General features: G+C 50.0%; 6 protein-coding genes across 6 annotated transcripts in view; 3 read left to right on the top strand and 3 right to left on the bottom strand.

Moving 5' to 3' along the window:
* Positions 1-2,492: 2,492 nt before the first annotated feature.
* K452DRAFT_228783 (glycoside hydrolase family 16 protein) lies at positions 2,493-4,769 on the bottom strand (the record flags this gene model as incomplete). Its single annotated transcript, XM_033536991.1, has 6 exons — positions 2,493-2,550; positions 2,601-3,081; positions 3,138-3,657; positions 3,708-3,809; positions 3,857-4,031; positions 4,108-4,769. The coding sequence occupies 6 exons, from the start codon at positions 4,767-4,769 to the stop codon at positions 2,493-2,495; spliced, it is 1,998 nt and encodes a 665-aa protein (XP_033397115.1).
* A 705-nt stretch (positions 4,770-5,474) lies between these two features.
* K452DRAFT_327093 (uncharacterized protein) lies at positions 5,475-5,992 on the bottom strand (the record flags this gene model as incomplete). The annotated part of the gene is made up of 2 exons (XM_033544888.1): positions 5,475-5,710; positions 5,773-5,992. The coding sequence occupies 2 exons, from the start codon at positions 5,990-5,992 to the stop codon at positions 5,475-5,477; spliced, it is 456 nt and encodes a 151-aa protein (XP_033397114.1).
* Positions 5,993-7,328: 1,336 nt separating this feature from the next.
* Positions 7,329-10,243, top strand: K452DRAFT_327110 (uncharacterized protein; the record flags this gene model as incomplete). The annotated part of the gene is made up of 8 exons (XM_033544891.1): positions 7,329-7,491; positions 7,542-7,745; positions 7,806-7,888; positions 7,936-8,115; positions 8,175-8,267; positions 8,326-8,482; positions 8,537-8,781; positions 8,837-10,243. The coding sequence occupies 8 exons, from the start codon at positions 7,329-7,331 to the stop codon at positions 10,241-10,243; spliced, it is 2,532 nt and encodes an 843-aa protein (XP_033397113.1).
* Positions 10,244-10,791: 548 nt separating this feature from the next.
* K452DRAFT_359162 (uncharacterized protein) lies at positions 10,792-12,607 on the bottom strand. The gene is made up of 2 exons (XM_033546244.1): positions 11,939-12,607; positions 10,792-11,889 (listed from the first exon to the last, which is right to left on the bottom strand). The coding sequence occupies exons 1-2, from the start codon at positions 12,464-12,466 to the stop codon at positions 11,110-11,112; spliced, it is 1,308 nt and encodes a 435-aa protein (XP_033397112.1). The 5' UTR covers positions 12,467-12,607; the 3' UTR covers positions 10,792-11,109.
* A 131-nt stretch (positions 12,608-12,738) lies between these two features.
* On the top strand, positions 12,739-14,947 carry K452DRAFT_288103 (uncharacterized protein). Its single transcript, XM_033540590.1, has 5 exons — positions 12,739-12,815; positions 12,880-13,028; positions 13,083-13,162; positions 13,216-14,342; positions 14,416-14,947. Exons 1-5 carry the CDS (start codon positions 12,804-12,806, stop codon positions 14,626-14,628), a joined length of 1,581 nt encoding a protein of 526 aa, XP_033397111.1. The 5' UTR covers positions 12,739-12,803; the 3' UTR covers positions 14,629-14,947.
* K452DRAFT_39064 (uncharacterized protein) overlaps positions 14,840-15,174 on the top strand; it is an 831-nt gene continuing 496 nt past the window's right edge. Inside the window, exon 1 of the mRNA XM_033546602.1 lies at positions 14,840-15,128. Within this exon, the coding sequence (XP_033397110.1) occupies positions 15,051-15,128 (78 nt within the window). The 5' untranslated portion in view covers positions 14,840-15,050. The remainder of the gene's footprint in view (positions 15,129-15,174) is intronic.

Here is a 15,174-nt window from a genome sequence, read left to right as displayed (position 1 = left end):
AATTTTTCGAAACTCTACTATATAAAAATTAGATAAGTCTAATAATTAAAGCTAGCTATAAGTTATTTTATATCCTAAATAACCTAAATCTATAATAAAACTATTATATTTTTATAAGGGTAGAGTAGTAAATTAAATTAAATATAAGTTTATTTAATTTTATTTAATTTTCCTTAGTTTTCCCTAATATAAATTAGATAGATTAGAGCGGGCTTTAAGAGTTATAAAATAAAAAAAGTAAGAATTTAAGCTAAATCTAAGTAATAAATTACTCTAGTTTATATTAGTAGGTATTGAATTTTTATATTTTAAAAAAAAATCGTGATATAGCATATCTTAGAAATTATTTTTTTAAGAAACATATTCTTTTTTTATAAATATATTTTGCTTTTACTTTTTTTTTATAAGAAAAAAATATATCTAGTATTTTTTTTTTATAAATAAAAGCTTAGTGTATATATTTAAGCTAGAATAAAAATATTATTTTAAAATATATATAAAATAAACTAAATAGAGAAAATAACCTTTAAAAAAGTAAAATATATTTTTTTTAAAAAGAAGTAATATATTTTTTTTTTAAAAAAAAAAGTAAAATATACTTATAATAAAAAAAAAATAAAATATACTTATAATAAAAAACAAGAATTTTTCTTTTAAAATTTTTTGTTAAAATATATATTTATTAGTTTTATTCTTTTTTAGTAAGATATATAATTTTATAATATACTATAATATATAAAATATTTAAATATACGGCTATTTACCGAAATATATATATTTTTTTTTCATAAAATTTCCGAGATAAATATAGTATTTCTAAGATATATAAATGTTTATCTTAGAGTTTTATGCTATATGTATATATTATTTTATTACTAAAAATATATATCTTAGAAACGTATTTAAAATATATATATTTTTTAAAAAATTAAATTCGAAAATATATATATTTTTGAAAATTATATATCTTAGAAATATTTTTGTGTATTTCAGAAATATTTTGTAGAGAAAATATTCTTAAGAAAAATCGAATATATTTTTTTTTACAGCAAAAATCGAATATATTCTTAAAAAATCGAATATACTCTTAAAAAGTTTGAATGTATTCTTTTAAAAAATATATTCTTAAAAAGCGAATAAACTCCTAAATATAATTAAAAAAACTAATAAATATTTATAAGAAATTGAGAATATCTCTAATTTTTTTTAAAAGAAACTAATAAATTCTAAATAAATAAACGTATATATATATTGTGTTCTATTTAGTTATTTTTTTTCAAGAGTATATTTCAAAAAAAATTCAGAATTTATTAAGAGTATATTTCGATTTTTCTTAAGAATATATTCGATTTTTTTAAGAGTATATTTAATCTTTTTTTTAAAGAATATATTCTATTTTTTTTTTAAAAGTATATTCGTTTTTTATATATATTTTTTTTAGAATCTATTCGGTTTTTGTAAGAGTATATTTGTTATTTATAGCAATATATATTTTTTTTAAAAAAAAATAGTACTGAAATATACAATTATTTTCGAACTAATTTCTAAGATATATATATTTCTCGAATATATTTCTGAGATATACATATTTTCTTAAATACATTTCTGAGATATACGCTTTTTTTTTTTCGCCAAATTTCTAAGATATATATATTTTTCGATTTTTTTCTTTTCTGAGATACACATGTTTTTTTGTAATAGATTACTGTGTATATAGCGAAAAATACTGAGAGATACGTTTATCTCAGAAATAATTTGTGTATCTTCGAAAATACCCGAAAAAATATGTGTATCTCAGTAAATAGCCGTTCATATAAACTCTGCTATTATAGACTTATGATGTATATAATGAAACTAGGCCTCTATTAAGTCATATGAATATTTACATTTGCAAAATTTATTTCGAACGACTAAAACTAAACTTCCCTCCATGTCGAAAAGAAAACTTGTGTGAGCCAATCAAGTTCAAAGGTATGAAGCAAGCGTCATTTCGGTGAAGCGTTGAGAGCAGAGGCCAGACGAACATCATCCAAACAAAAGCAAAGGAGAAGGCCCTTGAAAAGGCAGAAGTCAAGCTAGAGTCAAAGAGAGCAGGAGGCGTGAGGATTATGTATACATGACTTGTCACGACTCACGAGGTGACGGAGGCAGAATATCTAACAACTGAACCATAAACGCTCCGCCGTAGTGTTGTAGCTGTACGCATTGGGAGCGAGTTTCGCAAAAGTTTGAAGAAAATATCTGACCATGGGTTGCGAAGAGAATCCGAGCTTGTTGCACCAACTCGAAGGGCAATGTAAACGTTCAATGGTTGTTCGAGAGCAGAACCATGAACGAATTGAACGAACTGGCTTCTATCCTTCATAGCTAGATAGTGTAACCCGCGTTGGTGAGAGTCGCAATCAAGGTCATTTGCCGTATTTGTGAACGGGGTGGAATGGAACAAAGTTGGCATGCTTCGGTCGACGTTACTTCAATGCGGAACGCAATAATTACGTATCGCAATTACTAGTGAGTGAGTTCTTGGGCCAGACATAGTCCGTTTGTGACCTGTTCATCCAGTCAGTGTGGGTAAGAAGCCCTCGCACTTTTATGCGTACCATTGCGTCAGATTGATATTCGCGTAAGGTTCAGGGTGATTTTTGATGTAGCCTGTAGTTGGGTAACCTGGTGGATCGCAAGTCATAATGGGGTTGTCCTCATCCTGGTATATACGTATGTAATCAAGTCTCATGGTCGCCGGTAGCGTACTAGTAATTCCAGTCAGGTTGATGGCGGAAAAACTGTCGGACATGCCAAAGTTGATGATGATGGACATGGGTTCCTCAGGAATCACCCTTTGAGCTATGTTGCCGTTCTTTGCAACAGCTCGGGCGTCTAAAGTCCATGTAGCAGCGTCACCAACAAACCAAGTAATATGACCATCGCTGCCAGGCGTGTAGTCGAAGGCATATTTTTGATAAGCTTTTCCATCGTACCAGTCGTTGTTGAGGTTCGTCAAACCAGATATAGCCTGCTGATAAGGCCCACCAGCGTACGAATTGATAGAGGTGATAGAGTGATCGTACACTTCCATGAAATCTGGTTCATGGTAAGTCGTGTAGCTTGAGTATGAAGTCGGGAGGACTGGGACTCACCGTAATCTGGATGGTACCAGACGTCAAAAGGTGCCAACTGTGCGCTCTGCGATACAACGCCAATAAAATTTCCTTTTTCATCCAATGCAGCGTTGCTGGCCTCGATGACATCTATCTCTGGCGCGCTCCGTGATTTGCCTGGGTTGGGATGGTCCTGGCCTCGGCAGGTACAGGCAGGCAATTTCATACCTGGAAGATAGTTGATACCGTCCGATGAGCTCTGGTTCGGCGTAATACCAGCATCACATGTATCATCATATGTATAAGGCCACATGCCGTCCGTGGTCGCCGCGTATCCAGGCCGACCTAGGTTTCCCATGGCCCAGAAGCCTGGCCAGAAACCAACAGTATCTCCACGACCAGGCAGGGAAATGGACGCTTCAAGGTGGCCACCTTTGAAACAAAGCTTATTCCATGACTGCACCATGCCGGAACGGTACTCCAAATCATGATTAGAATGAGCATCAAAGCGAATGTTTAGAGTACCATCCTTAGTGATGACGGCGTCGGGGTCATACCACTGTAAGACAGTTAGGGTCGAAGAACATGCAGTAGATGGCGAACTATTACCTCCAAGTCTTGCGTGACACCATACCAGATGTCAACTGCCTGGAAATACGGATCATCCTCGTCGTAAAATGTCCGACCATCCACGTTGAACTCGTCGGAGAACTGTTACATGGTTAGAGACATCTAACTCTATTTATAGGCACTCGTACCACTAAAGTCTGCTTTTTCCCAGTGTAGACAGACTTCCTCGTTTTCACGTTTTCTGGAGTGTCTTTGTCGATTAAGCCATGTCGGATATTCTTGAGCAGGTCTTGGTGGACATCGATGCAATCGGGATTTGAAGAACATGCATTCTGTGGCTCGAGAAGTTTTTGAGCAAAAGTCCTATAATCCGTGTCAATAGGTGCGCATTAGGATGCAGCTTACGCTCCAGGACATATTGAGTTCCGCATAAACGTACAGGACTGGATATCCAATGAAGAGCATCAGCAGGCCTATGGTAAGGATCGCCAGGCCCCCCATGTTGAGCGCTCCACGCCTGTTGAAGATATCACAATCTCTTGTGTCCTTTTCATCGGGGTCTGGGTTGTGCAACCAATCATCTTTCTCAACGTCTTCGGGGAACAGCAGGAGCCCTGGTGATGGCATGATATTGTACTTTTCCGAGACGGTTTGGGTGTTGATGTTCTCTTCATCGCTCCCTGCTCTTGAAGGCGTCCGGGTATCGTCGAACGGTGAGACGAATGGCCCCATGCGACTGTCCCTGCTGGTGCCAGAGTCGGAGCTCCAGCTCGTCCTCCGGGAGGATATGCCCGAGGGCGAGCGCATAGAAGAGGGTGAATCCTCATCTCTAAATCTTCTGGTCCGCGATACCCTTGGCGGTATGAGGAATTCGGCAGACTCTGCCACGGGCCCGGGGTAGCCATATACCAATGCCGATTGACCACCGGTGGACGCGCCATCTGAAGTCAAGGAGCGCGATGAGATCTGACGCGAAGGCGCGGGTCGCACAGCAGGTGGATCTCCCACAACGAGGTCAGTACTGGCAGAGTTCAGACGGATGTGTGGTGTAGCATTGGAAGGGCTTGTTGCCGGCGGCGAAGATGGGTCCGGTGAGGGCATTTCTAAAGGGGCGACCTAGGAAGCTATGCGGCTGCGAGCAGGCCAGGCCAGGGCATGTACCGGCGAAATGGATGCTCGGGTCGACCGGCCGATGACGGCGACTGCGACTGCGACTGCAATGCTTTTGCCAGGCAATCAGGAAGACAGACGTGGAGGTTACGAAGAGTCGAGGCAGCAGGACGGCGAGGACAGGCAGGCGCGCGTAAGGGGTTGGTCGTTCCTGGCTACTTTGCAGGGTCTCTGGAACGGGCATGTCGACTTGGCCGAAGCAAGGTTGCACAAAGAGGCGGCATGACAAACAGTGTAGCTGGCTTCGTTGTCCGAGCTACATGCAAGCCCAAGTACAAACACAAGAGTACGAAATAGCCGGCGCCGGCTGAGGCGCAGTCTAAATCGAGAGAAATCAGCGGTTCAGGCACGTCCATCCGCGATCTCTTTCTCCAGATATCGCCAAGGCCAGCCTGCAGATCACCCGTCGAGCTAATCGCCGTTAGAACGTCGGGTCCTAAGTACTCACGTGCGTGCTATTGGGAAATGTACCCGAATGGTTTAGCCTTTTTGCATTTCTTTCGTCGCTCGTTCTCTTCCCAATTTTGTGGAACGAATCGTGTCTTCGACGCCGGTTACATATGCGCGCTATTCCAAGAACTCAAGGCAGCATGTCGCAATGATGGCGAAGCGCAACGCCCATGGTCAGGAAACTGTTCACGACTCCACGGCCACCGCCTTCAAACCCACAATCCTTCCTGCATTCCTGTCCAAGCTGACGATGTAGTATTCTACTCGTGTGCTCCCATGTTCCGCTCTGAAGAAGCCCAGGTCATTGCTGCCAGCTTGCTTCACCGCTTCGACGAGCTTCGTGTATTGACCGCGGGGATCAAAGTCTTTCTGGCTAATCGTAGACACGGAGTGCTTGTGTCCGATAAGAGTCGCAAATTCGTCTGTCGTTACTATTGTCAGTAGCTGCTTGTCTGAAATGCGTGAGTTGCATGAGCTTTTCGACCTTCTGAAGGCAAGCCATTGCCATCCCACTTCAAGCTGACAGGCTCAAATGGCTCATCGGCATCGGAAATATAATACTCTTCGACTTGCTGTAGGATTTGCGGCACCTCTGTGTCAACAGATCGAGTGTTGATGGGCTTCGATTGAGCTGACACGCTGCTGGCACCGGTATCCTGATTTGCCTTTTCCAAAAAGGCGGCGTAGTCGTCGTCAGAAGCCATGATACGAGCGCTTGAAAAGTGTTGTCTGTAGGCCGTGGACCGAGGTCTCTGAAGATAGCTTGAACCAAGCGTATTTGAGTTGGGTTCCCTGTTGGTAGAGGCAGCGGGTATGCTTAGGTGTCGACGAGATAGGGCCTGGAGAAGCCGAGTACGTGTACTGGCCGCGTGATAGAAGCAAGAGACTCGTGACATGGAAGATTTCCTGTTGACGATCAGCTTCGGATGACCCCGCGGCAGGCCGGGCACATCTTGCACGAAGAAGCTGGGTTTCTACGTCATCTACTAAGCTGTGGCGCGTGCATCAGCATCACGTGGGCTGGACGTGACTTTGCAGGCCAGATAGGTACCTGCTCGTAGGCATATGGCCCAACCATAGTTGGAAATATCTACCTACTACATAGGTACTGAGTCAAAGTTCCCCGACCCAAGTTGGCGTGGATAGGGTTGAGTCATGTGATTTCGGGGGTCGCCTCCTGGGAACGTAACGCGGAGCTGAAGCTGGTTGTAGCTCAGTCGGTCGGCTGTTTCATGAAACTGGTAACAACGCATGATGCTCATGGCAGATCCGTCCATGCTGCGTGGGTGGCACTGCATCGGACAGTTGGGCTGCATGGGGGGGATGCAGCTTGGACGACAATGAAGAAATAATGTTTAAGACACAGTTGCGGTCGATCGGGCGGGCATCCGAACGCGGACTGCGACGGGGCGACGATGAACGCAGACGACCGCGCGCAGAGAGTGAGACAGGTGCGTGGTGCATGGCGCCGTGTGACGAGTTCCTACAGTACCACGCTCTCCGCATGTTAGCCGCCATGTCTGCCCCCTGGCCCCGCCAAGCGGTGGGTAGGCAATCCAAGGGTGATGAAGGGGCTAGCCGCTTCCAGCAGCTGGCGTGCACACACCTTTCGTCCACTCGCGCTTCAGCAGAGCGGGCGCAAAACTTCCCCTAACCCTATGCCTCTCATGTAATGCAATGGCATCCGCCTCTTCTCCTCCCGACCCTCGAGTCGTCCCTCTCCGCCGTGCCTCTCGCCCTGCGCGCCCGACACCCATCTCTCCACCCCCCCTCTCCATCTCGCCTCCGCTCCCCGCCATCAGAGGCTTGACCTCGTTTCATGCTTCTGACCCGCCCTGTCGCGCCCGCTGCTGCTCTGGCGCCTGCCACTCCACGCTGCGACTGCGCGCCGTCCATCCCACACCACCACCAACCCCCTTCCACCCAACGCCATCCCCGCGCGCTCCATCGCGCCCTAGTCTCCCGTTGAGGCACGCGCCCTCCGCGCCCTAGCGTCTGTTCTCGCGAACCTGCCCGCTCGCCACCGGCCCGTCGCCGCACATGGCCACCCACCAACAGCCGTCCCCGACCACGGGACTGCCACAGCACCATGCCCCTCCTGGGCATCCCCAGGCCAATGGCCACGCCCCCTTTCAGACGCTGCCGAAAGGCAACGCCTCGACCGTTCTCACTGCCGCGAACGAGCAGACCTGGCTCGCCTTGGGTATGCACGCCAGCCCCAGCCTCTCGCCTCTCCATCTGACCCTCGCCTAGGCAATCTGTCGGAGATGATGAACGATCTCGACGGCGCGAGGCAATGCTACGAACATGCGCTGCGACACAACAACTGGTCTGTCCCCGCCATGCAAGCCATTTCATGCATTCTTCGTAGCATGGAGCAGTTCCCTGCTGCCGTCGAATACCTCAAAAACATCCTCAAGATTGACGCGAACAATGGCGACGTCTGGGGAAGCCTTGGTAAGAACATCTCCTACCAGCTTGGCACCCGAATTCTCAAGCTCACGTGGCACGTTTCAGGTCATTGCTATCTGATGATGGACGATTTGCAGCAAGCATACTCTGCTTACCAGCAGGCCCTCTATCATCTCCAAGACCCCAAGGCAAGTTGCCTCAAAAGCCTGCACTTCCATTTCTAACTCATGCGCAGGAACCGAAGCTTTGGTACGGCATCGGAATCCTCTACGACCGGTATGGTTCGTTGGAGCATGCCGAAGAAGCTTTCTCCCAGGTTATGCGCATGGATCCAACGTTTGAAAAGGCAAACGAGATCTATTTCCGGCTTGGTATAATATACAAGCAACAGCAAAAGTTCAGCTCCAGCCTGGAAGTAAGACTTTGTACGCCCTTTGAGTTTCTGGTGAAGCATACTGACTGGAATGAAATCAGTGCTTCAAGTACATTGTCAATGATCCGCCACGACCGCTGACCGAAGAGGACATCTGGTTCCAAATTGGTCATGTCTACGAGCAACAGAAAGACGTAAGGCCTTTGGATCCTCGTTCTACGTCCGAGCAATTCTTAACTGATTCTACTATAGTATGACTCGGCCAAAAATGCCTACAGACGTGTTCTTGATCGCGATCCCAACCATGCCAAGGTTCTTCAGCAACTTGGGTGGCTGCACCACCAGCAGAGTGGAAGTTTCAACAGCCAGGAGCAAGCGATTGAATACTTGGAAAAATCTGTCAATTCCGGTGAGTTGCGTGGCTACGAAGCTGCTGCTTCGAGCGCTAACGTCATCTGAAAAGACCAGAGTGATGCACAGAGTTGGTACTTGCTAGGCCGCTGCTACATGTCACAGCAAAAGTACCCGAAGGCATATGAGGCCTACCAGCAAGCGGTTTATCGCGACGGCAGGAATCCGACGTTCTGGTGCTCAATCGGTGTTCTTTACTACCAAATTAACCAGTATCGCGACGCGCTTGACGCGTATTCCCGAGCGATCCGCCTGAACCCAAATATCTCCGAGGTGTGGTACGATCTCGGAACTCTTGTAAGTTTGCTTTCTGTACCCAGTGCCACACGGGGCAGCTCCTAACTGCTTCAAGTATGAATCCTGCAACAACCAGACCGCCGACGCATTGGATGCGTACCAGCGCGCGGCTGATCTTGACCCATCCAACGTGCACATAAAGGCGCGCCTGCAGTTGTTGCAGAACGGCCAACCTACGAACGGCATGCCAAACCAAAATAGTGCACCCTTGCCGCAGGATGTTCACCCCCAGGCCTATCAACCTGGAGCTATGAATGGCCCGCCGCAACCACAATGGGGAGGTCCGGCCCCGTCACAACCCACCCCCCAAGCGCCGTTACCGCCCGCTTTAAGCGCGGGTAATGATTGGAATCGTCGTTTAGCGGGTATCCAAGATCCGCAGATGCCACCGCAGCAGCTCGGGCCTTATGAGCAGCGAGATGCTGCTATCAGGCCTCCCGCCGCACATCCCGCTGCTCGGCCAGCCAGCCCTAGGCAAGAGCCTATGAGAGGTTACCAGGAACCGCCACGCCTGAACGCGCCAACCCCTGTTCGCAGAGGACTGTCTCCTTCCCCCAAGAGTCACAATGCCGCTCCCAATTTGTACCAGGGACCTCCCAGTCTGCCCCCTCAGCCCGCGGCCGCCACCCCGCTGCAGAACCAACCACCGGTCCCACCCAATAGGATCGCGAACCCCAACTACGGGGCTCACGCATCAAACGGGCCTCCGCCATCTGCAGCCGCCATGAATGGTCCCCCGCCTGGCTCAGGTCCGATGCCGCCGTACGCTCGAGTGGCAAGTCCCCCTCCTGAGGTGCGACCTCTTATTCAGAGTCAGGCGGCCTCGCCCAACTCTCACTACTCGCATCAAACCTATCACCATGCAGACCAAGGGGTCACTGGAGGTATTGCCGGTGGTGCCCCAGCGCCGGCATCCGCTCTCGCTGCCGCCGAAGCCGCTGCTCGCGACAGGGATGACAGGACACCCACTGCTCCCAAGCGTCTTAGAGAATGGGAGGATGATGCCGGCCCCGCCCAGAAGCCGCCCATGAATGACGAGAAGCGTCAGCGACTTGATGAGACTCCACCTCGTCGACCATCGCCGCCTGAGAGAATGGCTTCTCAAACCTCACAGGTGCAGCGGACTCCTCCAGAACAGGCAGAAGCTCGTCGTGCAGAGGAACAGCGACACATCAATGACGGCTACCACCCTTCCGAGGCAGCGCATCATCCGCCGTCGCTTCCAGCAATCCACCCGCCTCCGCCCTCGCAAACTCCCCATGTCCCTGAGCCGCCCAAAGAGGAGCGAAAAGAACAACACGAACCGGCTGCCCGCAAAATGGACGTCGACGAAGATTACGATGACAGTGGCGACGAGGAGAAGCGTGCACAACAGCCGCCACGCTCGGAGCGCAACAGCCCGCGGAGCGCCAGCGTTGCCAACGGCGTTAATCATCCGCAAACGGAATCAAAGCCTATTTAGGTTTTTGTACCAATGCGACGATTGCCCGTTGAACGGTATAGTGACCGATAGTGGGTTGCCCCAGATGCCAACACGCTCATTGATGTTCTGGAGCGCAGATGTTTTCTTACCGTATGTTCACTTTTTGCTTGCTGGGAGGGCTATGTTGATACCTGCAAAATTACGCGATGAGTGCAACTGGGTCAATCTGCAAGGGTGCTGCGGTGGGCGCAGATAGTGTTGAGGGGTATGGGAAACTCATGGGAGGGCAAAGGGCGGATGTCTTTGTATCCCGCCGCTTGCGGCAATATGCGTTGCAGTCAAAGTGTATAGAACGATATCCCCTGAGCTGCTTTCTTCTTTCCTCGTAAGTTTTTTGTGTTAGAGCCATGCAACCACCCTACGATCATAGCTTGTTCCCACTTTTGCAAGTGACCAGACACCAAACAACACCGCCTCGAAAGCGGGGGCCGGCATTCTACTAGAATACAATGAGGGAAGAAAAATTCATAGTTTGATTTAGCCTGCGGGAATGAAACATCTAGGGCCACCTTGATGATAAAGTTTATGCGTATAATATATTTGCGCGCTTCGAGAAGCTCGAGTGTTACTTAAGATATGGAGACTCGTGTGTGTGTATGTGTATGTTCAGTTTAGAGTTTAAAAATAACAAAAAGCCAGCGGATCAATTTTACAGCGCTGGACAGGGTATCTTCCTGCATCGTGCATGACATCGTTATGGAGCAACAGTTCCGCGCAAACAAAAAAACATGAAACCTAACAAAACGCCCCCAACACCCGCAACTTCGTCGAGTTTGGCGCAGAGTAGCAAATTAAGGCGCAAAAGTGTATCGTGGTAGCGTCGACAATGCAGGCTGTGTCGTGACTCAATCTTCCTCCCAGAACTCGTCATAGAAATGATCATACATACCGACGCCAGTAGCATCAGCGAGCGCATCCCAAATGGTCGAGAGAACGCCCGGATTCGAGGTGGCAGCCGTCCGCGTTGGGGTGGCTTCAAGGCTTTTCTTGCAATGGCCTGTGTGCTCAGTGCGAGGTGTGCATATGTCCTCGGATGCAGCATGCTGGCTGTCGGTATTCGCAAAGTCACCTGCCGGTTGCTCGACCGTAGTTCCATCAGACCGGCAAGCCCCAGTTTCCGCTTCATGAAGAGAATCCGCGCTGAGGTCATGGTCATGACTGGAGTCCTTTTCTCCTGACAAGCTATCCAGCGGTGTCTCCTCGGCAAGGGCATCTCCCATACTGGGTTCCGGAAGCGATGTACAATCCATGGCCTTGGAAGCCTCCTCCACGCTCTGCATCATTTCCATAGCCAGCTGTTCTCCCTCTTCCAAGAGATTGTTTAACTCTAGACTCCCAGCCTTCTCCTTGCGGGAATGGAAGCGTGCGTCCAACATAAACCAGTCTTCCTTCCATTGTTCGATGCTTTCTAGCAGCTCGCTGTTGACATTCTCAAACTTGTGAGGTGCAGAACGCACTTCCAGGACCTTCAGTTGGACTTTCAAGAACAGCAATTCGGAATAGTCGAAAAGAAGATCCGAACGGAGAGAATCGTTGTCTGCGCGCAAAATTTCATTTTCAGAACGAGCGGAAGCTAAGTCGGCTGTAGCGTTTTCAAGCTTCGCCACGAGAAGAGTATAGTTGTCCTGTATGTTTGTCAGCATCACGTGCTAAACTACACAACCGGGCGCTTACTTTGGTGTCCATGTAGCGTTGACGCAGTTCGGCTGATAATTTGGTCATGCGTTCCAAGACATCCTGCTGCTCGGCCAGCAGTTCATCCTTTTCAGTTTCCTCATCTCCATTCTCTATCCGACCGTGGAGCTCGAGGCCCACCTCCTGCAAATGCTTCGATATGCTCAAGACGTCGGCATCGTCGTCGTCGTCGTCGTCGTCGTCGTCGTCGTCGATGCCGTCGACGAATCCTGAGTCGACCAACTCAGGCGACTGGCGTGTTTGCAAGTCGGGCGAGGTGAGGATGTCATGGACCGCGTCAAGATTTTCTTGCAGGTGCTCGGCGAGCATGGAGTCTGGCTCCCCGCGAAGGATTTGACCGGCGATGTGGGTAAGGCGATCCAACAGACATCGCTGCGCTTTGCTGGGCGTCAGACGAGGGGAGGAGGAACGGTCGGTAAAGTAGTCGGAAAAGGGAGAGTCATGGAGCTTGAGATCCAGACGGGGGCTCATCATCGGCGGCGTACGGGGCGGATGTTGGCTTGCCATGATGGGCGATCAGGCGAGGGTGTTTATGGATCGGGATCGAGAAGGCAGAGGAAGCGGGTGGTTGGAGCTGAAGCGACGCGGCCATGCCCAAGCTACCACAGCATGCCGCACCACGTCCAGGGGTTAGAGCAATAAAGACGCGTGAAGAAATGGATGTTTTGAAGAGAAAGTGACGTTGCGAGGAGGGATTGGCGGATTGTCAGCCCTAGCCACTAGCCCGAAATTTCACGAGGGGCCATGTGAGCGACAGCCTCACCACCCACCAACCAACCCCACGACACCGCCGAGACAATCAATCCCAGCTTGCTGGCTGCTTGCTCGTCAATCCTTTCCAGCAATGGCATCGCGAGTGAGTTACCCGCCCCCGCGCGCCCCTTCCCCCCCGGCGGACCGCATGCTGACCACGCTTCAAGCTAGGCGTCGAGCCGTCGCTCGACACGGTTCGCGAAGTGCTGTCTTCCTACGTGAAGGTGCCAAACCCGCCCAATCTCGTTCCCATCTGCTCGTCCATCTCCGCCGAATTCCTCACGCCCGCCTCCATCTACCTCAAGATAGCTGCCAAGTGAGTGAGTCACCGCGGCAAGGGCCGGACAATTGTTTACTGAGACGGTGAAAGGTCCAAGTCGAAGCTTTCATTCCTCTTTGAGAGCGCCGCGACTACCGAGACAATTGGAAGATACAGCTTTGTTGGTGCAGGTCTGTGGGATTTCTTCCCTGCTGCGCACCGCATCCTGACATTTTGGCTACAGACCCGAGGAAAGTCCTCAAGACAGGCGCAGGTCATGGCGAGGAATGCGACCCCTTGCCGGCACTCGAGAAGGAACTCGCCGAGGTGCGAGTGGCCTCGATCCCCACCATGAAACTCCCTCCTTTGACCGGCGGCGCCATTGGCTACGTGGGGTATGACTGCGTGCGGTATTTTGAGCCGAAGACAAAGAGGGACCTGAAGGACGTGCTCAAGGTCCCCGAGAGCTTGTTCATGTTGTTTGACACCATTGTTGCCTTTGACCACTTTTTCCAGGTGGTCAAGGTTGTGACTTACCTGAAGGTGCCCCAGAATCTGGATGACTTGGAAGACGCATACAACGCCGCACAGGCCGTGTTGCTGGAGACGGTGGCGAAGCTGAAGAGCGAGGACATCCAGTTGCCCCCGCAGGGCCCGATTGAGCAAAATCAACAGTACACGTCGAACATCGGACAGGAAGGTTACGAGGGACACGTCAAGAAGCTGAAGGAGCACATTGCGGTGGGCGACATCATTCAAGCCGTGCCGTCACAGCGATTTTCAAGACCCACATCGTTGCATCCGTTCAACATCTACCGACACTTACGGACTGTCAACCCATCACCCTACCTTTTCTTCCTTGATTGCGAAGACTTCCAGATCGTCGGTGCAAGCCCGGAGCTCCTGGTCAGAGCCGACACGGGCCGGATCATCACGCACCCGATTGCGGGCACAGTCAAGCGCGGCAAGACGATGGAGGAGGACGAGAGACTGGCCGAGGAGCTTCGGAGCTCGCTTAAGGATAGGGCTGAGCATGTCATGCTGGTGGACCTTGCGCGGAATGACGTGAACAGAGTGTGCGACCCGCTGTCGACTCGGGTAGATCGGTTGATGGTCGTGCAGAAGTTTTCGCACGTCCAGCATCTGGTATCGGAAGTATCGGGCGTGCTGCGCGAAGACAAGACGCGCTTCGATGCGTTCCGATCGATCTTCCCGGCGGGCACGGTGAGCGGGGCGCCGAAAGTGCGGGCCATGGAGCTCATTGCCGAGTTGGAGGGCGAGAAGCGCGGCGTGTACGCGGGCGCGGTGGGCTACTTTGGCTACGGCAGCGTCAAGGCGGACGGCCGCGAGGAGGAAGGAGCCATGGACACGGTAAGCAAGCCCCCGTGAGTGTGAGATAGAGGGAGAGAGAGTCGGAGCGGCAACTGACAGAAAACGGCAACAGTGCATTGCGTTGCGCACAATGATGGTCAAGGAGGGCGTGGCCTACTTGCAGGCGGGCGGGGGCATCGTCTTCGACTCGGACCCGTACGACGAGTGGATGGAGACGATGAACAAGCTCGGGGCGAACATGCAGTGCATCACGTCGGCGGAGCAGAAGCATCTAGACGAGCAGGGACAGGGGGACGCCAAAGCGCACGTCGAGCTGGGAGGCTAGAGACGGGAGATGATGCAATGGCGACGGGTGGTGAGCGGGCCAGGCCAGACGGGGTGACGGGGAGTTATCGAGAAAAAGCTTGAAAGGGCGGTGGTAGTGCATCACGTGGGCCGGTGCAGAGCGCGAAACGACCATTGCTGCTGTGGCACGTTGAAATTTCCTGCCGAGTGCGACGCGGTGGCTGGCAGGATCCAAGGCAGATCGCCGCAGGGGCCCCTGCTAAATCAGGTTTACATACATGGTCATCATGGTCGTGCCTGCATGCTGCTCCAGAAACATAAAAGCTTGATCTTCCAACCTCTCCAGCCACCCATCTGCATCTCCTCCTCACCTACTACAAATCCCCCACTTGTCTCTCCGCCCATCCATCCTCTTAACCTAGCTCCAGCATCCTACCTTGCTACCTTGCTTTACATACCACAATGAAGTCCTTCGCCATCCTTGCCCTCGGTGCCTCCGTGGCCCTGGCCCAGAGCCTCAACGACCTGCCCCAGTGCGGTGTAAGTCATTATTTTTTTTCCTTTCTTTTCTTTTGTCTCACCCCCC

The sequence above is a fragment of the Aplosporella prunicola genome, assembly GCF_010093885.1.
Source record: "Aplosporella prunicola CBS 121167 unplaced genomic scaffold K452scaffold_14, whole genome shotgun sequence".
NCBI lineage: Eukaryota > Fungi > Ascomycota > Dothideomycetes > Botryosphaeriales > Aplosporellaceae > Aplosporella > Aplosporella prunicola.
Note: the sequence above shows the minus strand (reverse complement) of the source record. Positions and strands in the feature narration are given on the sequence as shown.